At 41.8% G+C, this 23,211-nt stretch overlaps 1 protein-coding gene across 1 annotated transcript in view; it reads right to left on the bottom strand.

Annotated features, from left to right (window-relative positions):
* Positions 1 to 2,027: 2,027 nt before the first annotated feature.
* ITGAE (integrin subunit alpha E) overlaps positions 2,028 to 23,211 on the bottom strand; it is a 31,129-nt gene continuing 9,945 nt past the window's right edge. The window contains exons 13-36 of the mRNA XM_062592812.1: positions 22,932 to 23,083; positions 21,935 to 22,088; positions 21,323 to 21,473; positions 21,161 to 21,232; positions 20,085 to 20,216; positions 18,919 to 19,049; positions 17,858 to 17,998; positions 16,701 to 16,922; positions 16,182 to 16,312; positions 15,273 to 15,406; positions 14,476 to 14,624; positions 13,651 to 13,779; positions 12,435 to 12,505; positions 11,603 to 11,738; positions 10,292 to 10,393; positions 9,881 to 9,957; positions 8,886 to 8,963; positions 8,384 to 8,450; positions 8,192 to 8,299; positions 4,903 to 4,986; positions 4,694 to 4,795; positions 4,399 to 4,509; positions 3,804 to 3,914; positions 2,028 to 3,219 (exon numbers count right to left, since the gene is read on the bottom strand). Coding sequence (XP_062448796.1) covers positions 3,157 to 3,219; positions 3,804 to 3,914; positions 4,399 to 4,509; positions 4,694 to 4,795; positions 4,903 to 4,986; positions 8,192 to 8,299; positions 8,384 to 8,450; positions 8,886 to 8,963; positions 9,881 to 9,957; positions 10,292 to 10,393; positions 11,603 to 11,738; positions 12,435 to 12,505; positions 13,651 to 13,779; positions 14,476 to 14,624; positions 15,273 to 15,406; positions 16,182 to 16,312; positions 16,701 to 16,922; positions 17,858 to 17,998; positions 18,919 to 19,049; positions 20,085 to 20,216; positions 21,161 to 21,232; positions 21,323 to 21,473; positions 21,935 to 22,088; positions 22,932 to 23,083 — 2,808 coding nt within the window. The 3' untranslated portion in view covers positions 2,028 to 3,156. The remainder of the gene's footprint in view (positions 3,220 to 3,803; positions 3,915 to 4,398; positions 4,510 to 4,693; positions 4,796 to 4,902; positions 4,987 to 8,191; positions 8,300 to 8,383; positions 8,451 to 8,885; positions 8,964 to 9,880; positions 9,958 to 10,291; positions 10,394 to 11,602; positions 11,739 to 12,434; positions 12,506 to 13,650; positions 13,780 to 14,475; positions 14,625 to 15,272; positions 15,407 to 16,181; positions 16,313 to 16,700; positions 16,923 to 17,857; positions 17,999 to 18,918; positions 19,050 to 20,084; positions 20,217 to 21,160; positions 21,233 to 21,322; positions 21,474 to 21,934; positions 22,089 to 22,931; positions 23,084 to 23,211) is intronic.

The raw sequence follows: 23,211 nt of genomic DNA on the forward strand, positions 1-23,211 counted from the left end.
TGTCCTCCCCTTCAAGGATACAGTTAACAACCTATCAGTTACCATCTACAAACCTCCCACTCCTTGACCAACTCACAGAAAAAAAATAGCCTTAAGTCTGGCCAAGTTTGGCTAGCAGAAGCTAATAGCCAAACCTGGAATGACCTGGAGCCAGGCACGGACTCAGACTTAAAATGGCTTGTGTGATGGGATGCGATGAGCAATAGGGCAGCACCCATCAATGGGCAAAGAAAAAACAAACCAACCAACCTCATCTGTTCCTGCTCTCCTGCACTCACCAAAAGCACCGAGAGTCATCTCTCCCTGACACCTGGATCCTGAACAGGCTGCTAACGTCTAACCCTGGCTGGGGTCAGGAATTTAATCACTCTAAACAAGTCATTTGCAAATCTCTCATCACTCAGGAAGGTGGCCTAACTGCCACTGCCAGAGTGCAGTGAAATCAGGGCTATAGAGCAAGGCCACAAATGTTGACCAGACTTTTGTACAGAGCATTTTATTTGAAATGCTGACTGTAAATAAATTTAGAAACAGAAAAAGCAAAGCTTCCATGGAAACAGCGTAAGAACCTAACTGTGGCTCAGATCATTGCAAAATCTTGGCAGTCTTGACTAATCCCTTAAGTGCAATCCAATTACTGCAAATGTGTTTGGCATTTACTATAGCAATTGTAAAGAATTAAATGGTCAGATGGCACTCATCAAAAATTACAAGTCACAAAATCCTACAATGCATTTAAGAAAAAAAACATCTAAAAAGGAAAATGGCATGATCCACTGCAAGACCTGACCTCCTTGAGAGCCATCAGGGATCAAAAGGGATCCAAGTAATCAACGATATTTAATTCAGAGAAGAAACTAGAAAAGATGAAAGAGATGACAAGATTGGCTGAAGGAGCTGAGCTTATTTAGCCTTGAGAAAACTCTCCTTGCAACTCAGTATTCTAGCACAGGCTTCTACAAATAACATCCACTCATTTAGTAAAGTAACCAAGAAACTGCCTACAGCTTTTCTATGCCCAGACTTACCAAGTACTATCTGACTGCAGGGATCTCCTGATGTTCAGAGCAGCCAGGACTTCAGCCTGAAACAAAGATGATCCGGAAGGGGTGATGGGCTGAGTGACTGCTAGGGAAACGGACATACAACTGCTGGTATATTGAGGTCATTTCACTACAGCACAACTGTCCACACCAAACATCACTCAGTACTAGAATGACACAGTCAATCTAGTCAAGACATTCTTCTGAAGCGGTACAGAGCTCTTAGAACAGAAACAAACCAGACTTAGGTAGTTCTTTGGTTCAAACAAGATTTTCCTTTCTGAGTCTTCATCTAGGAAGTCTCATTTTCTCAATCCTTGACACCTGGAAACAGGTTTGGAACCATTCACTCTGCATGCAGCTCCAAAGAGCTTTATAACCAGCCTTGGGAAAGAGACCTATAGAAATTCAAGCTAGCAGAATAGCTGCAGCTGCTAACTGACCTGAGTGACAGCACAAGATCTCAGCACCTCTCCTGCACTGTTTTAAGTGATATAAAAGCCTTTTATTTGTTCGATAATACCCTGCTCTAGTTGTCCTTACTTTTGCCCTAAATATGCAGGCCCATGTGCTTGACAATTTCTACCCATTTTGCAGCCAAACTTAAAGCTAGAACATACCCATAGTTGAACCACCTGCAGAATGGCCATCTCATCATAAAGGTCATCTCAGTTATAGCCTTAAAACAAAGTATTAATAGCTCTGCCCAGGTACTAAACAGAAATTTTATATGGAAACTTTAATGCAGGCCACAGCATACTCATTAACTTCAGTCAAAGATAGGCAGCATCGGTTAGGCCAAGGGAGACATAGAACTGTTTTGCTTTCTGTAAATCTGAATGAAAGTCTATGTTTATTCTACCACTGTGTGTAAAAACACATTGGATTTGAGAGCTTCATGGCTAGCCAAATAAGACAGAAATAAAAAAAACTACATAACTAAGGACAGAGAAAGCCTGAGAGAGGAATATTACAAAACAAATGTTCTTGTTTTTTTGGGTTTTTTTTATTATTAAGAAAAAAGAATACAGGGAACATTGATAGAAGTATTATTTTTTAACGATCATTTCACCGCTCAGGAAAGAGAACATCCGGTACTGGCTAAAGCCAGCCATGTTGTTCTGCTATTCATCTTTCTTCCTGCAAGCTGCAATTACTGATAATCCACAGCTGAAAACTTAAGGTTGCTCACATTCATCTTATGTCCTCTTTCACTGCCATCAGGGTGAGTAACAACAGGTCCTCCACTTAATTCAAACATGGCTACTTTTCCTGGGCTGCTTTGAAACAGGTATTGCTAACCATCCCAGCCTGGGGAACTATTTAATGATACAAGAAGAGTTTATCTGAACTGGTAAGGAGATCCATGAAACATACATTTACAAGTGACTCAATCAAGATTTGAAAACAACTCAAAATGAACTGGTAAGGAGATCCATGAAACATACATTTACAAGTGACTCAATCAAGATTTGAAAACAACTCAAAATGAAAAAGCAAAAATGAGATTTTAAGGTAAAAGAGAAGTCTCACCACCACATGCACTTGTGGTTCCAAGAATCAGATACATCAAAAAATGTTCTACTGCCTTAAAATACATAAATCTTTATATACGTACATGTAGATACATAGATGCACAAAACATTTGGCTCTACATTTTCATTAGCAATGGCTGAATGGAAAGCCTCTTCTATCCATTTCTATTTCCATCCATTCTGAAGCTATTTAGTATTAAAATTAATTTAAGAATGACTCAGCATCACAACAACAAAGAATGCAATCCAATACATAAACCTCACAGGCTCCAAGCTGAATTTTCACTAGTATATCTACATTAAAGCAAAATCTATCATGGGGAGTCTAGTTGACTGGTACCAGGTAGTCTCTTTTTAACAGGCAGCCAATTCAAAGTAAACAAGCAGGTAACCGGATTGCCAAGAAGCACAGGGCTCCCGTGGTCAAAACAGTGAATTGTAAGAGTCCTAAGATTTTGAGTCTTATAGATCTACCCCAGCTCAAGGAATATGATTTGTTTTACATCTCAGACAGGTATTAACTCTGTCATTTCCACAGAGCCAGTGACGGGAAACAGAGCTTTCTGCTTTGAATAGCCTCATCTTCCGGAATTGTCTTCTTGCTCCATCATATTTTTATAGTTTCTTTTGAAAAACCCACACTGGAAGAGAAAAAGATAGAAGAACTTATCAAATCTTCACATATGCATTTTTTTCTTCATTTTAAAAATTAAAATTCGAAATTCTTCCCTCTCAGAGTTGCTACAAGTGAATAGCGAATGCAGCCTGTATGTGATTTCTGACACAGCTGTAAGCCTTTACCATTTTTCAAAACCCTTCAGAACGCCTAACACTTCATGACACTTAAAACAATCTGCAGAACACTTCAAAATAGGACTTCAACACACCTAGGCATGCAGAGGAGTTTCTTTTCCAGCACTACTAAAATGCCTCCATTTGTATTCTAAAATATAGTAGCTAAATAATAGTTTAAGATGAGAAGTGAAAAGGAATGTTTTTTGCATTTAAATAGCATGAGAAATTAAGAGGTTATACTGCAATGCTCAGAGTACAAATTTGTTCAAACATAAGACACTGAGGCATCTAAGACAGAGGTCTTAAAATGGTATGTAGCAGAAGTCCTTCAGTGTGTTTAAAGAAACCTCTTTTGTAATTAGAGAAATCTTAAAACTGTTATTACCTTTTAAAAAAAATCTCTATTTTATTGTGTGTTGACAATACTCACTTTCCAGAGGAGCAGAATAATGAAAGCCAACAAGAGAAGGCCACCAATAGAGCTTCCTACGATAACTGGCAAGGGATCGAATGCTTCTTCTTTCAGCAAGATAAGAGCAATCTAGAGCAGAATCAAGATCAACTCAGCATATACTGAAGGCCAACTGTTTTTTCTTGGCTAGTTTTTAACTGAGAAAGCTGTATTATTTGATCTTACATTTAACCTTTCAACTCCAACACTAGATGCAGTCTTGCCCTACCTGTGCAGTAGGTTTTTCAGAATAAAGGGCATGTCTTCACCAGGCAAAGAGAGGGAATTTCCCTGCTGAAACTCCAGAGAGGACAGGGGCTCTCTGTTACCACAGGTGTCAGATGATATCCAGAGTTCAGTACAAACCTTCAATATTTTCTTAGTACATGCTAGCAAGAATCCTCCCTTTGCTTTCATCCCACAGTCCAAAGTAGGATTCCACTAAATTCAACAGGGGAACTTGGAACTGTTTGCTCCAGAAGATCTAGGATTTAACTCTGGAATTTAATCAATTTTCAGATAGCACATCTGGATCCCACTTGTCCTGTCCTAGGAAAAAGGTCAAGTGACCTACTCGGTGCTCAGATACCTCAGCATAATGATTCTCTTCTTTCAGGCCCAGATACAGTTTTCTGTCAAAGGTGATTTTCCCAGCGACCAGCAAATCAGTTCTAGGTTTTAAGAACTACAAAGAACAGAAAGAAGGTATCAGTCACTCAACCGCCGTAACACCCTCGCCAGACTGTAAGCGCCACCCGGCCCGGCGCCGCCACCGAGCTGCTGCTTGTGTCTGGGCCTTTGTACGGCACTAGCCGCTTCCTCGCTCGGCACCGCGGCTCGGGCAGGGCGGCGCCGCCGCCGCGCGTTACCTGCCGCGCGTCGCCCGGGGCGAGCTCGGCCGCCACGGTGACGTTGTCGCCGTCCGCGCTGAGGGAGCAGCACACGCGCCGGTACCGCACGTCCCCGGCGGCCTGGAACGACACGGGAGCGTCACGCAGGGAGGGAGGGGAGCGGCCACCCCCTCGGTACCCCGCCGCGGGCCGCTTTCACCACAGCGGCGGCCGCCCACGTCGCTCACCGGCGCGGCTGCGTCGTCGCCGCCGCCGCCGTAGCGCCGCAGGCTCCACACCGCCTCCTCGCGCACGCGGCACGCTGTGGAGCGCTGCAAGGCAACGGTCACGCTGCGGGCGGGGCGGGCGCCGTCCTCTCGCCCCCCCCCCCCCCCCCCCCCCGGCAGCTCTCGCGAGGTTTCGTTTGAAACGGAGGCGGGCGGCGCGGCGGCCCCGAGGCGCGGCGGCCATGCCGCTCCAGCCGCGCCTGCTGCGCACCTACTCGCGGCGCGGCGGGCAGCTCCGCCCGCTGCCGCCGCCGGACCGCTGGATCTCGCCGCCCTGCGACCGCAAGCGGCTCTTCAGCTCCACCTCGGCCGCCTCCAGCGCCGCCTCCAGCGCCCGCTCCCCCTCCTTGGCCGACTCGGACGACCCCGACTTCTCGCTGCCCGGCAAGCGCCACCGGGAGCCGCCCGGCGAGCGCCCCGCCCGGCCCTGGCGGCTGCGGAGCCGCCGCCGCGGCGCGGCCCGCAAGGAGAACCGCCCGCCGCCGCCCGCGGAGGAGCTCACCTCGCCCTCGCCCTCGCCGCCGCCGCGCCGCCGCCCCCGCCGCCGCCGCGAGCCGCCGGCCGCCGCGCGGCGCCCGCTGCTCTGCAGCACCCCGCAGCGGCCGCCCGCCGCCGCCCCGCAGCGCTCGCCGCCGCCCGGCCTGGCGGAGCTCAGCTCCGTCCTGCTGCTGAGCCCCGAGGACGGCAGCGCGGAGCTCTTCTCCCCGCTGCCGGGCGGGGAGGGCGCGGGGCGGCGGGGGCAGAGCCCGGCGCCGCTCGCCGCCTCGCCCCTCCGCCTGGCCCCCCTGCGCAGAGCCTCCCGCGCGGGCCCGAGGGCGGCGGCGCGGGGACGCCGGGAGCCGCAGGGCTCCGGGCCCGCGCGAGGAGCCGCCCCACGCCACGGCGCCTCGGCTGAAGGCCCCTGCGATGAGCTGAGGGGAGCCGTGACGAGAGGCAGCTCGAGGCACCCGCCAGGCCAGCTCACTCCCGTGGTGGTGTTGGGCCCCACAGAAGCGCCAGTGCGTTTGACTGGCGTGCGGCTCAATGAACAGGCGGATGCTGAACTCTCCTGCCAGCAGCCGGTTTCTCCTTTAGGCCTGCCAGGAATCTTGGAGAAGAAATATAAAAGCAGCAAGGTCATTCCTGGAGATGGAAGTACCTGTAGAAAAGCTTGCATCAGTGGCTTCAGCTCTAGCCGGTGGGGCAGACAGACAAGGCTCCGCCCGAAAAGGCACAAAAATAAGAGACAGCAGCAGGCCAACAACTCCCTTTTCAGACCACAAATGAGGCAAAGAGGGAAGAAGAAGAAGAAGAATGTTCTGGAGATGTCTACAGACGTAAGAGACAACAACTGTTCTTTCCTCAATAACTCTCATTCCTGGGGCAGGGTTCGAGCATCTTTGTCCTTCCATAAGAAAAAGAAAGTTGCCACAGAAGAGAGTTTCTGCAACAGCATCCTTTGTACGCCTTTGACAAAGTCTCAGCTTTCAGCGCCCCAAATAACCCTATCTGCTGATAAGGCCCAGCGCTGTACGTGGTCTGCTTCCTCCATGGCCCTGCTGGCTCACAGGAATTCCTGTTCTGTCCTGGAGATTATGCTTACAGATGCAGAGAAAGTATATGGAGAATGCCGCCAGGAAGGGCCTATCTCTTTTGAGGAATGCATTCCTTTAGATAAAATGAAAAATTGCCAGAAAATTGGGGAAGGGGTGTTTGGGGAGGTCTTCCAGACGCACAGTGAGAGAGGGCCTGTGGCCTTAAAAATAATTCCCATTGAGGGGCCCGAAAGAGTAAATGGTGAAGCTCAAAAGAGTTTTGGGGAGATTCTACCTGAGATAATAATTTCAAAGGAACTCAGCCTTCTGTCTGAAGAGTCTATGAACAGGACTGTAGGGTTCATTAGCTTGTACTCTGTGCACTGTGTTCAAGGGGCCTATCCTAAGCACCTCCTGGAAGCCTGGGACAAATACCACGAAATAACAGGATCAGAAAATGATCGACCAGACCTTTTTGGGGATGAGCAGCTCTTCATGGTTCTGGAATTTGAATTTGGAGGCAGTGATTTGGAAAATATGAAAAAGAAGTTAAGTTCAGTAGCATCAGCAAAAAGCATTTTGCACCAGGTCACTGCTTCCCTGGCTGTGGCAGAACAGGAACTTCACTTTGAGCACAGAGACTTGCACTGGGGGAATGTGCTGGTAAAGAGAACAAATGTAAAGGAGCTTAATTATGTGTTGAATGGGGCAGTGTGCACAATTCCCACAGCAGGAATCCATGTCAACATCATAGATTATACCTTGTCTCGGCTAGAGAAAGATGGGTTAACTGTGTTTTGTGACCTTTCCGCTGATGAAGAACTGTTTCAAGGCACAGGGGACTACCAGTTTGATATCTACAGGCAAATGAAAATGGAGAACTCCAACAGTTGGACTGACTATCATCCACACAGCAATGTCCTCTGGCTACATTACTTGTCAGATAAACTTCTGAAAGAAGTGATCTATAAGAAAAAGGAATCAACTTCTGCCATGAGAAAAATAAAGCAGCAGCTCATTAAGTTCCATGAAGAAGTACTATCTTTTGGTTCTGCAAGTGAAGTTTTACATAACAGCAGCTTTTTCCAGTGAGTAAGGGAGTGCAGTGTTTCAACAAATGAAGTTACTGCGGCTGCTCTCCCCTTGGCTGTTTTTTTTTATGTATTATCTTTTTAAATGTTGGTGCAATGAAGAAATGTTATGATGTCCATGGATTATCAGTGTGTATAAGAAGTTATTGAAAATGTGTTTTTAAAAAAAAGTGAGAAAAGTCTTCTGCCTTGGTATGCTTGCAGATGTACTTTTTTTGAGGGCAGAGGGGAAAAGAGAACAGACTGACTTTGCAAGGGGGGATTTCTTCAGGCTTAGTTCATGTTTTGAATTAAACTTTCTTACCTTTTGAGTTTTAATGTATTAAAAGAAGTTCTCTTTCATTATTATATATGTCTTTTTTTTAAAAAAATCTGGACAGTGAGGACAAAAATAGTAAATATTGTTAGCCTATTTGAGGATAGAAAGGAGAAAAAACCCCACCTCTATGACTCATTTTTAAAAATGAGCTTTTGCTCAGTTTGGTAAAACTTGTGCATGGAATATATACTACAAGATGTAAATATCTAAAGTTTCTGTAATATAGCCTTAGAAATATTCTGATCTGCAATAATCTGATTTTCTTTTGCCTTCTGTAAAGACTGGCGGAAAGACCAGATCATGAAAAAACAAATAAGAAGATGTACCTGTGTTCCTGTTGCATTTTTCACATTTATGATGTTGTGACCTTGTAAACTTACAGGAATCCAAATCTGTAACTGGATGGTAGCTTTAAAGCGATTTTCTCCATTTATCTGCAGATGGAAATGCATGAGACAAGTACTGTTTAGTCCTAATTGAAGATAGATCAGATTAACTGAATTTGAATCTCTACTTACATTAAATTTGAACTCTTTGTTTTCAAGTAGTCCTTGACTAACATTCATGTATATTAAAGAAACCGGTCTGTAGACAAAGATAAATCAAACTAAATGAATGTTGAATTAAATTATTATTGGAAGTCAATGTATCCACTGCCCCAGGTGCATTAAGTAATAAAGGTGTAGCATCATCAGATTTGTTGGAACTAGAATGCTATCTACTTTGAGCATGTATGTGTACATAGGCAGTCCATATATGTCAGATGCATCTTTGAAACTCTCTCGAAGTCTTTTTGCAAGTTAGAGAATCTATTTTTTCCAATAGGGCTTTATAGTTCTGTTTCCCAGACTCTTACTGCTTTTGCTCTCTGGTACCAGAGAAAATGACCTGACAATCTGAAGTGCTTGAAACTTCAGAAGTTTGAAGTGGGAATTGTGCTGTAATCTCACCAAGCACTCCTCAATCCTTTTTCCTCTGACTAATGTAAAAGCAATATAATTGACTATTCCTAAAACTTACCTGGTAAGGACTGCAGTGAATGCATATCTGATATCAAGGATGTGTTCTTCAATCAGACTGGTGCTATTTTCATTTACACTGAGGGGGAAAAAAGCAGGATGGATGAAAACATTACTAACTGTCTGCTTTGATGTTTCATTTCTGTGGTTTGACAACTGCCAATATTGGCTGTATGGATGGAAACATACAGTGGTAATAATTAACAAAGAGATAGGTACTAGCCTAAGGGGTGACATGGTACTTGAATGTTGGACTACCCTTCAGTGCTACTGGTTTTGAAAGTTGCTATTGCCTTGAAATGTTAACATGTGAATAGTACTGCTTTTATCAATTAAAATTAGAAGCTTCCACCCTTCACAAAACTGACTGGTAATTAAATTCACATGGAAACCTTTGCCAAAAATTGTGCTTGCAATGAAATTAATCCGCCAGAGATTAGTTTTGTTTTTGTTTTCCTTCTGTTTTTTGGTTTTTTGCTATTTTTAAAATGATGCGTATCAACCAGTTTCCATTGATTTTAATGGGAGGAAAATAAGGAACATGACAACAGAGGAATCTGAACTATAGCCTCCCCACATTAGAAAGGCCTTGATGATGAAAAATACCCCAAATGTGTATTGTCTTCCCAATCATTTTGTATCTATGAATGAAAGATCGTCATGGAACAAGTTGTTTTATACGTATTGCTTATCTGTTCTCACTCCTAAGGAAGGAGAATGTCAGGATGTAATCTGGCATTTCAGAAAACACAAACTTGTAAGTATGTACTACGTTTAAATTAGGACCTTAAGGGAGCTCTGTGTTTTACTGAAACAATGAAATATGAGCTAAGTTAAATTAACAGAAGGAAAGGAAACATTTTTCACACTGATCCAAATACTTTAGAAGGTTGAGAAGAATAAGTATGGTTATATGGAACTAATGACTGATAAAAGAATTTCTGCTCAATGTACAAACTCTCCTTTTTAGTGCCTGGTGAAAACAGCAATACTTACTTGGTGACATTAATAGTGATTGCAGACTTATTTTGGAACACAGTTTCACGTAATTGCCAAATCACTGAAAAATTTGCCTATTTTGAGGGAAGAGAAAGTCATAAGAACATACTGATTACTCGGTAAATACTTTCTTTTAAACTCACCAGGGTACTGCTGAAACATGATGGCTAATACATTTTCTGCTCAGCATTCCCTTCCAAATTAGTTAGACATTACTGTGGAAGGTGGAAAAGCCAGTGAAGTTCAGGAATATGAAAACAATTTGTAGCCTTGAGAAATTACACACCAGTGATAAAAGTGTATTTGAAATAACAGAGGCTATGGCTGAGCTGTAAAGATAAAGGATGCAAGACCAGCAACTCAAAGTACAATAAGCAGTAGGATAAAATGAAAATAATCTCTACTTACAGTTGTCTTATTGAATATTGGATGCCCAATTCTGCAGTTTAAGGATGAGGGTATAGAAGTGGATGGTACTGGCTGACCACAATGAATAACTGGAGAGGATGGCTACCAATAGAATAGGAATGCTCTTTAATATTGAATAAAAATGGACTGCGAAATCCAATTCCATTTCTGTCTGCTCCCATCAAATGAATTAGGTACAAATAGCCCAACAAAAGCTTGGAAGTCTTAAATCAGATAAATACTCTATTCAGGCTACTGTTCTAACATCACGGAAATGCCCTCCCCACTCCCGCAAGTTCCTTTTTGGGGCATTTTAATCAGATAGTTCTCGTATGGGGTAAACAGGTTCATCAGGCTGCCAAAACATCTAAAGGAAATTGGATGAATGAGGCTGGCATTAATGTATTGGCTCTCAGATTAGAAAAAGTTGCTCTACTGTCTCAAGTGTCTATTGCAGATATGTTCTACAAATAAATTCTGTGCTGCATTACAGCTCTGGATATAGTCCAGTGCTTAAAGATTTGTCCTTCATAAAAAATAGATGAAGAGCTTGAAAGTTTTAATGCGAATAATGGAAAAAATAACTGGCACAAACCACTTACCTAACTCGCTTATGAAAATGTCCAGAGCTCTTGGAGCTGCTCTAATTTAATGCATTAGAATAAACATAATTTACTTCTAGATATTGCATGCATTTATGTCATTTCTGAATGTACTAATTGAGGCTGGCGAATTCCTTGCAAACAGCAGACAGCTTTTTAATTCTGTTTAATTTTCTCCTTTGCTCTGTGTGCTTTCTAATTGAATAAATATGATGCCTATACTAGACCAAGAACTAGAAGTCAGTGTTTATTGTCAGCATCTCTAACCTAGGTGATAATTTTTTTTAGCAACCCAGAAAACTCAATTTAACCTACTTCCCTGTACATTGGCCCTCAAATCACATAGACAACGGAAACTATCATAACCTTTCAAAAAAGATAAATACCATCATTCTTAGATTCAATTTGTTCCCTGAATAGTCAATAATAGGATTTAAAAGATGCTAAAAGAATGCAGGTTACTCATGCATTAATTGTGGCAAATTACAAGAGAAATCCTCATCTACTTCCGTCTGGCTGTTTGTCTTAGTGATCGCTGATTCTTTTAATGATATCATGCAGATGAGTTTCACAAGAAGCTGCTCACTTGTCTATCCTTGAACAACTGACCTTCCTTCAAGATTTATTTATGTAGCAAGTGAATAGGAGTCTGAGCGAGGCTTTCCTTCAATGATATGTTGTTAGACAGATAGTTCTTCCACAATCTTACCTCAGCAGTCATCTTTTTAAAATGTAAGTTTTTAGAATAGTTCAAAATCATAGTTGTCATGTAGGAGTCATCTCCACTGTTACTTAGGGAAAAATTCATGGTCACTTCTTTAGTGTGGCCCACTACTAATTCTTTTCTAGAAGCAGAGAGAAAAATGAGATGGGTGACATACAGCTTCTAAGGGTTGCTATTTAATAAGAGGCCCAAAGCATTCTGGTACTAGTAATTGCTCCCCTCAAATGTTTTCACACACAGGATAATGCAAGAGCCTAATTAATTATTCAGTATGCTTCAGGGTGTGTAGGAAAATGCTTCCTTCTTATTATTGAAGGCAGTCGTCTCTAAATCTTATATAACCTTTTATCACTTCTGTTTTACGTCTAGATGGCTTTTAGACCTTTCTCCATTTGATTAGCTTTTCAGTGAACCCCTGGGGTAACTTTTAACAATGAAGTGGAGACTACCCTTTTGCCTAAAGCTATATAAACTTGAGTGATTCTTTGCTCTAGTGCTATGCGATAGACCAGTCCAAAACAAAATCAGATGTTTACAATCAAATGCCAGAATTGAGATTTTAGGACAACTACATCTGTTTAAACACTGGTCTCTCCCCTGAGATTTTCTAGGTTGGCCAACAATGCCTAGGGAGGCATACAGTTACAGCACTGTGTGAATGCAATCTTATAGAAAGAACAATTTAGATGAAAATTAATGTAAACAAAGGGTCAGCAAATCTTGTCTGAGAATCTGAACAGAAGACCTTATGCATTAAGATGACATTTTATATGAATGCTAAATGCAAAAAGTGGATAATACAACTGCTTTAACTCACGGAATCTGACTTGTCAAAGTTAAATGAGCAGTACAGACGGTCTTGTTGTTGCAGTCCTTCTTGTAAGGCAACTGAAAACAAACACAGATCAATTCAAATTTTAACTGTCCTGATTTTTCTAAGGTAGCAGATTTAGAATACCTTTACATATACACATACATATAAGAGTCCTTCTCTGAAAACTGAAATTCCCATCACTTCTTTTAAGGAAAAGCTGGAAGTAAGAGGACCCTCTAGTGGTGAGTCGCTCCCAAGTGGATGATGTCTTGTAATTCAGCTCCCAGAAAAAGATCTCTTAGCAGTAATAGGAAATGTCTTCACTTGGGACAAGGGTTGTTAAAGAGATACCGGTTTACCTGTGACTTGCCACAGGAGTCACTATCTAAATCAGTCCGGTGAAAAAATATGTTAGCTAAAATAATATTACTCCTTTTCCCCAACTAACATGTTTTTTTTGAATAAACGTATTCATATGCTGTGCAGGCTTCGAGGTGTGCTACCTCGTAGAGACGAGGTTACCTCTGTGTCTTTCACAATTGTTCTTTTTTCCACAGTAAAAATCTGTCTGTGGCTGACATTCCTGGAGAAGTTCATTGATAATTAATAATTAGCTGTTGGATGCACAAGTACTAAACCCACTAGCAGTGCTGACTGACAGTAGAGAATCTCATGAACATTCTTATGAAATAAATGTATCATCATCATAATTCCTAAGATCACTGTTATCATAGTAATGAGTATGCATTATTTTTTTCAGGAATTCTTAAATTTTAGAAAATTTTTTATGTGTTACTACCAAATACATCATTCAAATAATAGGCCTCAATATAAATTCCAATGTAGAACTCAGTATCTGAAAAATACCTCACAAAACACACAAACCATCTCTGCCTTCTTCACAGGTAGCATCAAAATCTCACTTTATACAGAGGCATAGAAGAAATACTGTGGTCAAAATCAAAGCAATTTTGCAGCAGATCTGAGGTTGGACCTTAGAGACAAGACTGTCCTAACAGGATATGAGTATTTGCTGTGGGGGAACCTGAGCCTAAAGACTACCTGGAATACAGTACTTATAACTAAAAAGGGAACATGGGAGAGAGGAAGACATGCACAAGCTAAGAAATACACTTTTTCTTTTCTTTTTTTTTCCAATAGCAAAGGCTATGGATCCTGGAGGGAGAGAAAGCTCTTTGCTAAGCTTTTATTTTATTACCTGAAAATGCATCTCAGATGGCTGATATCTATCCAGCACAGGAACAGCAAATTCCGTATTACTGTTTTTATTAAAGAGTGTGTATTTAACTCTGAGAATAACACTGGAAAAGCAGTTGAAGTCACATGGCTATAAGAAAAAAAGAACAAAAAGTTAAGAAATATACTGGCATTAAAATGCAGAACAGTGTGTACATGTCATCTCTGCATGGGTGCTCCTCTTTCCGAAGTATAAATACAGGGAAGTAAAAATACAGAGTGAAATAATGGAAGACACAGCAAATATAGAGCAACTTTCCCCCAGGCATTCTGTTCCAACTTCTGTCAGCTGGCATGTTTAGGGACCTTCTGGCTCAGAGGTTGCCTTTGGGCCATTGTTTGTAATAGAAATCAGTGGTTCATAAACTTGTCAAATGTTTTGGATCATTTTATACACTTGGCTACCATGACACCTCCTGGAAAATGTGTTCTACATTTCAGTTGTGCATTGTGAAAAACAGTTTCCACATGCTTGCTTTCATCCTGTACAGCTTCATGCCTCTCCTCAATTCCTGTGATTGTGAATACTTCACGTGCTCACATTCAAAAGGATGAGACTTTGATTTTTAGCAATACAAGTAAAAATGGCACATGTGGCATCTCCTGTGTCAGCTGTAAACTTGCTCAGAAAGCCTAACACCTAGAAAACTCCACCTCATTATACTCATACACTCCACCTCATGTATTTTTTCTGCATTTTAAGAAAGGTTCATTCCTCAGGCAAATTCTATAACAAATCGTTTCCTCTTAGCTTCTTTCTGTAGTAAGTCTGATCAACATCACCTACCAGCGCATAGAGTTGCAGCTCTAAGCACATGTTCTTGCTGACCAACAGCTGCCCGCTTCTTGTGGTGTTCTGATCTTCAAACTGCACTCTTTTCTTTGGCATTGTCACATCTAAGTCCACCGTGTAGAGAATGTACAACTGTGAAAACACTGGAAGCACAGATAGGATTTTCCTGTGTTCTCAGAGCAAAGTAACGTGACTGCAGAAGGGTCAGTGCATGAAGGGTAACTGAAACCTCTGACTGGTGGCATTCATAGAGGAGGAAAAACACAGGGATATATTCCTAACAGCTTCCCACAAGCCCAGTGAAATGGAAGGACTCCTATGTTTAGATTCGTCCGCTACAGAAACTCTGAAAATTTAGGCTCCAAGATGCAAGATTCAAGATCCCCAAAATATGTTTAATTTCTCCAAAGTATACTATGTTAGTCATAGTCAGGTTTGGAAAAACAGGATCCTCAGCTTTGTTATTGATTGTGCTCTGTCATCTTCCATCTGTTGCTGAGAGTACATATTACAACTGTACTCGCATTGTAAAGAAAACTACTGTAAAACTGTTTGTGAAGACAAGCAGAACCGATACTCAAGCACCATGTTCCTTCCTAAAATGAGCAGGTACAAATTCATTAACCTCCCCAGAGCTTTGCTGACTTCTGACAATAGTGAATTCATCTCTATAATTCAATCAGGAGAAATAATTTATCTGTTAGTTGTGCCAGAAATTGCCCTCACTGCCAAGTTTCCAAAGCCAGTGTAGGACTGTAGATTTCAGTCTGACCACAATTCCTGTTTGTTACCTTGTCGGGATGCTGGTAATGCTGAGATTATATTGAAGCACAGTTTTGCAGTAATGATGCTGTTATTATGGAAAATTAATATTCTCTCAGGAGTGAATCTCATGCTGGTGAGAAACTGGACAACTGGTCTGGAGCTATCCAGTGAAGAACAGATAAGAAACAGAATGAAATATAAATTTTCAGACTGAAGCATTACAGGAGAAATGGTCTAAGAAATCCTGACAGCAAGAGTAAGAAATGCTCATTGTTTCCACAGTATTTCATCTGGACCAAGTTTGGCCACTTACAAAAGTTCCATTTTTTGTCTAGAAACATTGAGAATGCATAAAATCCCAACAGTCAGAAGGAACAGGTAGCCAAATTACACCAATAAGGCTAGAGTTTCAGAATTAGATACATTTCTTTCTCTCTCCACTTAATAAACCCATTTCCTAGTAGTACAAATTCTCCTTCCCTTACCCCGCCGCACTGTTTGTTTTCAAACACAAAATGCAAGAACAAAACCAAGTCTGTCTGCTGTGACTTAGCCCTTGCGAACTCTGGAAGTCACACAGTTATCAGAAGTCTGACTGAAAGTGAGGCATGGTCTGCAAAGTTTTCTTTGTCTAAATGATCTAAATTATCAGCGCTGAACTGCAGATATCGAGGTCTGCCTCAGCCTGGATCAATGTGACAGTCAGTTCCCATTCACTAGCTGATAACGCTTTAGATATTTTTTAAAAAATCCTTTGCAACTTGAGGGAAAGGCTTTGCATTTTAAGTGACTTACTGCAACACTGGGAATAATTTTGTAAGTCCCTCTGATGCTGAACTAATAAAACAATCATTATACAATGCTTGGAATACAGATTCTAAAGGCATCTTTGAAGCAACCTCCCAACATGCTAAAAAGCAGCACTTATTCCCTACCGGAGCAAAACCACATTCTTCAGTGATCCTACTGTAATATCTTGGAGACCATCTTCAGTGAAATCAAAGCCACCATCAATGGATTGCCCAAAATACTGGAGTTCTGGAGAAATTTCAGAGGCTTTTATTCTCTGATGGGGAGGAAACATCAACAAATGTAAGTTTGGAAAACGTTTTTCTTTTCATGAGGCTGCTGTGAGGATGATTTTGTAACACTCTTGTCACAAAAATCTTTGATATTTGACTTCCTGTAGTAAATGGCAGTAAAATGTGAAGCAGCCTTGCAAAAGGATATACTGTTATAATATAAGTAGCACTTGAACCCAGCTCCCTTGCCTAAGCAGGCAAGTGGGCAATTAAGATTACGGAGCAGCTCTGCTGCAGAAAATAGTGGAGTCATACAAATCATCTGATATGTAACTCGTTATTGCAAATGAAATGCATTCCCTTCCTCCCAGCTCATTGCTACAAAAACACAAGCTTTTCCCTGTCAAGGTGTGCTGGAGGCAATTCACATACTTGGGAAAAAGAGCTTTTGATCCCATCTTTATCACCGTTAAAGATGTAAATACTGCCAAAAGAGGAACTGTTCGAAAGCTGATCTTCAAGGGGGGCTCCAACTGCAATATCTTCATATCCATCTCCGTTAATGTCTCCAATGCTGGCCACAGTAAATCCAAACCTTGCAAAAGGAGAGGTCACCTGCACATTTAACTGTCCTTCCAAGGTAAATGAACCAGTCTGAAAAACACCCAATAAGGAATCTCATTTACAGCAAGAGTAGCATGACTAACATTTACATGAAAAAAGACTTCACTGCCCACTGATAATGCTTAAAGGAGAAGAACAATGCTATAAACAACATATTAAGCAGTTCAAGATCCCAGCATGTTCACAGAACAAAAGCTTGATCCTTTCTCATTGAGAGCATGAAATTTTCCCATGGAAGCAGTGTCTCTGGACAGCTCTAGGCAAGCAGACACTCTAAAGCACTGTCTGTTATTAAATTAATAGGAGATCGTGTTGACCCCCAGCTAGTTTCACAGTGATGGAAACCATCCCATCTTTTGGACTGTCTTACAGAAATAAGCCACAAGAGGGTGCACGTTATTTGGCTTCTAACAGATGCCCGGACTTGTTTTCTGCTTCCAGTAAACACCCAGAGTAAATTCTAGGAGTGCAACAAAGAGGGTTTCCCCTGGTCTGCTGTTAAAGCATGTTCAGTTCTCATTCAGAATGACCCGACTAAAATACACCTTGCACACTGTATATTGGAGTTAGCAGCAGGGGCCCCAAAGCATTTCCTTTTCTAGAAGTCCACGGGAAGCAACAGTGTAACAGCTGCCTATGCACATATTTATCACAAAAACTGTGAAAAACACTGCTTGGCAGAACAAGGTCAGCACCAACAAATTGCCTATGTACAGGCAACAGATATAATTTCATCATACTGTGATATTAGTGTACCTTAGGTTACAGAATAGTTTTGTTTTTTTAGTTATTTCCCTTACACACTCTAATGACTAAGACAGGACTGCTGGCTTCATCCTGCAGTCCTCTACCATACAGGGAGAGCACGCTCAGTGAGAGCACAGAGAGGAATGTTTTATTTGTCACTACTTAGGCATGACTGGAAAATCCCCAACATGCAGTGTTTACGCTACCAGTGTTTTTACCTCTGTCTCCAGGCGATAGACGTAAACCCTCCCTTCTTCCCCTCGGATGTGATAAAATGGAGCTCCTACAAGGAGAAGATCTGTCACCCCATCACGGTTCACATCAAGCAGGCAGAGCTCAGAGCCAAAATAAGATCCAACCTGTGCTCCAGAAAAAGACAAGCAGCTCTTACACTGGAATTCTCTATATCTAGCTTTGTACAATTAATGTCTTTGCACACACGTAAGACAATTTTAGAATGAAACATTATACACATATAAATAAGTAGATATGTAATTTCCCTATTATTTATTATATATTACAGCCATCCTCAGGGAGGGACCCAGTTACCAGTGTAACAGTACCAACATCATTATTCAACAATTTGACGGAAGAAAAATGAGAATACCACAGCTGAAAGCTTCTTTTTCCATGGGCCATAAGAATAGAACACAAATACAGTACAATTCATTTAGCTAAATGCCTCCCCAGTCTTTTTCCAAATTTCTTGATTGCTTCTGATGCTCCCAAAGCATTATGGAATGAACAAAGATTGCATAACATCCACATTTGGCTAAATCAGATGCTTGACAGCTCCCTAGTTCCTGCTTATGAGACCTCTAATATCAATGGAAACCATAGTGGAATAGGAGCCAATAACCTCCATCAGTCTCTGAAGTCAGTCAGACTTTGATAATTTTCCCCAGCTGAAAGTCTTGTCCCAGAAGCTCTGACTTCAGCAGATCTCACATGAAAAAGGCATCTGAATTCTCGACTGAGAAGATGCATACAGAAAAATCAATGGAGCTGCCTGACCTTTCCAGGTCCCACAATAATAATAAAGCTAATGGACTTATTCAAACAATTGCTACGTGCAAGTACTAGCTACATCACACACTCCTTACTCAGCAAGGATTATAGTAGCTTTTACTCTTGTTTCAAAAGGTAGGGTCTGGAGGCAAAAATGTGACTGTTGTTTGAGCAAACAGAGTGCATGGAACCCACCTGACTCCACCGAACATGGTGATGTTCTTTGTTAACCCAGTGGCCTGACTGCCCCTGTTTGAGTGAAACACAGTACCTGTTCTCCTTGCAGAGTTTGTTTTAAGCGACCATCCTGAAACACCAACACCTTCCCTGTCATGCTGTGCCTTGGAGCTCCAGCCACATACAAGGCTCCATATCCTGTGTTTACCACTGCCACGCTGTATCCTGGTGCATTCACACAAGAGCAAAAATATTATATGTAGCCAGTATCATACTCTATGTCTGAAGAAAAGAGCCCAAAGAAGTTTTTACAGAGACATGGATCTGCATCTTCAATGAGAAACAAGACTTCACACCAAGTCAAACTGTTCTGGCCCAGGTGTTTGATCCTAGAGCCTCTCAAGAAAATACTGATTAGGAAACAGCAGATAACTTCTCTGAGAGAAAAGTCAGTGAGGCTGAGGTTTTCTTCTCTTAACATCTTGTCTGGTAATTGAATAAATTCGGGCCTCTGCAGCCTCTGCTCTGAAAAATCTACTTGAATTTCTGCTGACTTTTCTTGACATTTACCACAGTTCCTGAGTGATTATCCAACCTATATGCCTTGTTTCTCATTGTTATCTCTGCAAGCTGGGAGGTATAACAGCCTATGCAGAAGTGAAGGAAACGTTATACTCCACTTAAAATGCAAAAATAGAACCGTTCTGGGGTTTTTGTAACCAGGAGGTAATGGGAAAAGGACTATCCTGAAGATACAGACAGTCTGCAGCACCTGACAATACCCAGAAAGACTTTAGGACCAAAGCTACAGTCAGGAGATAGAGGTTCAAGAGACTGTGAAGTGCTGGGGTGAATAAGCAAAGCTTTATTTGTCACTAAGCCAAGAACAGCATTGATTCACAAGCTATTTGTTCTCCAGACACTCATACAAGCTGAATATTTATCCTTATCAATTCTCAAAAATGCCCTTCATTGTACTGTGTACAACCAAATAGCACATGTTAACAGAATACCACAAGGCAACATAATTCGTAAGTGAAAAAAAGACCTATCTCCCCAGCAACAAGGAGACAAGGAGTCTTTATATCAGAATCTGTTTCCCTGCTAGAGAAAATATCAGAAATTCAGCAAGATCCTGCAGGAGACGGTCTATGTCAGGTTAATTCTGACAGTGCTGGCACACTGTGCACTAAAACACAGACAAACAGCAAAACTGCAGTCAGATCATCACTTAATCTCAAAGAAAGGTAAACTGCTTACCTAAGTAACTGTATTTTGCTTTTTTTGCTTCCTCTTTAGACTCATTCAGGAAAACAGCTGTCTTGGTTGCCAGTTCATACAGCAGAATTCCACCAGACCAGTCAAAGGCCCCCACAGCACCAAACATTACGACTTGCTGCAGAAGTAACATATTGCAGATTAAAAGAAACTAATACAGGGCAATCCCCAGGCCTAGTGAATTCTGGCATATCACAAAGAAATGTAGTGGATAGCAGTGTTTTCTAGCTTACAACTCCTGCACTGCTCCCTGGGCTCTGGAGCTTGGGCAGTTCTACCAGTCCCTGCCAGATTTTGAGGAAAGGCAAGGTGACTCCCATTTTCAGATGAGCAGCTACACATCTTCCAGCTCCCGAGATGATATTTTTTTGCAAAACTGGGTCATTGTTAGCCTTGTAACCAAGACTGCTAAATGCTTATTAGCTTCCTCAGCTTTCTCTATTGCTTTTTATCTCCTGACAAGGACAAAGATCATTCAAGGTTTTAAGCCAGAGGACTCTGAAAGAGTAGAATTATTTCATCTGCAACTTATTGGACCTCCTGACTTGTGCCTTAGAGATGTGAGTGACAGAAAAATCAAAGTTGTCAGCTGGAGTTACATCTTTTGTCCAATGGAAGAAAAAGGATGCAGTGGTTAGAACAGAGGTCTGGATGCCAAATGCCCATGGTCTAATCTTTTGCTTTGCACTCTTAGGTGAACCAGTTTGCCTTATCAGCATGTATTTCTTTTGTATCTAAATGTATTGGGCATAATATTAAAAATACTAATAAATTCATATTATATACTTCTACTGCATTAACAGGCAATGTGGATTAGACACAAAAGGTCTATATGATAAATCACACCTTAAAATAAAATCCACAACTGACTATATAAAAACAGTATTTTTGCTTATCTGACACATTCAAAGCAAGCAGTGACTTGAAAGGAGATTTGACTACATGGTTTTCAAACTTCTCTATCAGTGTCATTTTTTGGAGGAGACCTCCTGAATTGTTACAAATACCAAAACAGTATCATAACATACAGCCATTTAGAAGGGTTAAATGCAGAACACTTGCCTTATCTAAAATCTGCACACTGAAACCAGCTTGCGCAAGCTCATATTCTAGAGCATCACCTTGAGTACCTGAGGATGCAATGGAAACAGGGTGAGATACTTTCTCCTTATCTCCTAGAAGGGACTACAGAGGCAGAAAGATCATACCAAGATCGTTACCTTCTATACCAATAATGCTCTGCTGCAGTGTTGAAAGCAGCCCATCTAATGCTGAATAGTTGGTCACTTGAAATACGTTAGTATCATCTGGACCAGACGCAATCAATCGCAATTCATTTAGAGCCTTTGGTTTCTTGAAGGCATCTCCCACCTGCAGAAGAGACAAATCAGTCAAAAGAAACAATCTTCAGAATGTGCATACTGTTACCTCCTGGGACTAGAGTCATTTAACAGTTTATGGTAAGAACAAGGCTTCAGCCATCCTATGTAATCCCAGAAAAAGCAATTGCTTCGGAAACTAGTGAACCAGGCACTCAGTCTCTCCTGGAACCAGGTTTTTGCAGAACATCCTCACATAACAGGCGTATACTATATCTGCTGCATATATATTTGTCCTATCCAACAACTAATTTTGGACATAAACAAGCTTTAATCATATTTGCTTATTTCAGTATCAGCTCATACTATAGTATTATCTTTCAGCTATTTATTTTGCACATGCTCCTTCCCTGCATTTACTAGATCCATGCAGGGATAAGTTTCTCCTTTTCTCTCTCCTGGTGGTACCCATGAATGAAAGCAAGCTGCACTCCAGGTATGTTCCCAGCTTACCCCAATGGCATAGCGCTCAATTCCTGCCATTTTGGGTGAATTTATCACTGTTGTCAAGTTCATTTCATCCAGGAGTATTTCCCCATCTGTAAGCACAATCATGACCTTGGCTGCGTTCTTCTGGGATCCATGACTTTCAGTGAAGATAGAATCCCTGGTAAAACATTGAAATAAAGAACTTCGGATAAAAATTGAAGCTTCCCTCCTTGGGATAGAGGGAGAGTCTTGCTGAATTATGCATTTGTGGCTAACAGTCATAGCAAGGAACCAAGAAGCCAGGCAAATCTGTTCTCTTCACAGTTTCTGGAAGAAGTACTAAGTTAACATCTGTTCCAGCAAAGGGCTCCTGCCCAGTCTAGAACATCTAGACATCAGTAAGGATGAGGGAAAACAGATCACTCTGCCTTACTCCTGAGGCTTGAGAGCAGGTACATTTCATGGTAGCCCTGTTCTCTGTCACGCTTGGGAGGCCCCAAGAAGAAAGAGAACTTTTCCTGAATTAAATGCTATAAAGATTTGCAGAGATGTGGCCAAGTACCTGACAAGGAACTCACCACACACCACAGCTCCCTCATGAAGAGACTTCCATAACTGCTAATGGGCTGGATTTGTGTACATAGTTAATTCTACTAAAAAAGGTCTAGACACCATTCCCAGTTCACAGGCCTTCCTTATTGCTGAGGTTTAAGAGACTTTAGGCTAAATTTCTGGTTCTGTTCCTCAGGTTTCTCTTGCACTTCGCTGGGTGCTGAGCCTTTGATCATTTCTTGAGTCCCCTGTCTCTCGTCTCATATCAAGAATTAGGCACTGCACTGACAGTTAGTCTTTAGAATCCTCTTAAAATATGGTGCAGGAATTGCTGCCTGCCGTTCAACTATTACCAGATAAATGGGACTGCTTTCAGGACCTGAATATCCATAGAAGTTCATCCTCCTTTCTCAAGAAATGCCCCAGAAATTCTTCCCCTTTGTTTCTTGGGCCCTCTTTTGTTACTTACAGAGCATGCTGCATGGCAGATGCTGTTTTGGTCACATTGCACACCTGCACAATATCAAGAACTTTCTGGAGGGTGGCATTTGGATTCCAGTTTTCTCGCAGGTCAAACTCTGTTCTCATTTCAAACCCGTACTGCACCACGGCAAAATCACACTGTAAGGAAGCAGCAGATAAGCACCTGCTAGTGACAACTGTTGATTCAGAGAATTAGGGCTCTCTGCGGCAGCCAGCCCAGAAATGCCAACAGAAACGTGAAATATGCTGATGCTTTGGGCAGTTGA

This window comes from Rhea pennata, chromosome 20, assembly GCF_028389875.1.
Source record: "Rhea pennata isolate bPtePen1 chromosome 20, bPtePen1.pri, whole genome shotgun sequence".
Classification (NCBI taxonomy): Eukaryota; Metazoa; Chordata; class Aves; order Rheiformes; family Rheidae; genus Rhea; species Rhea pennata.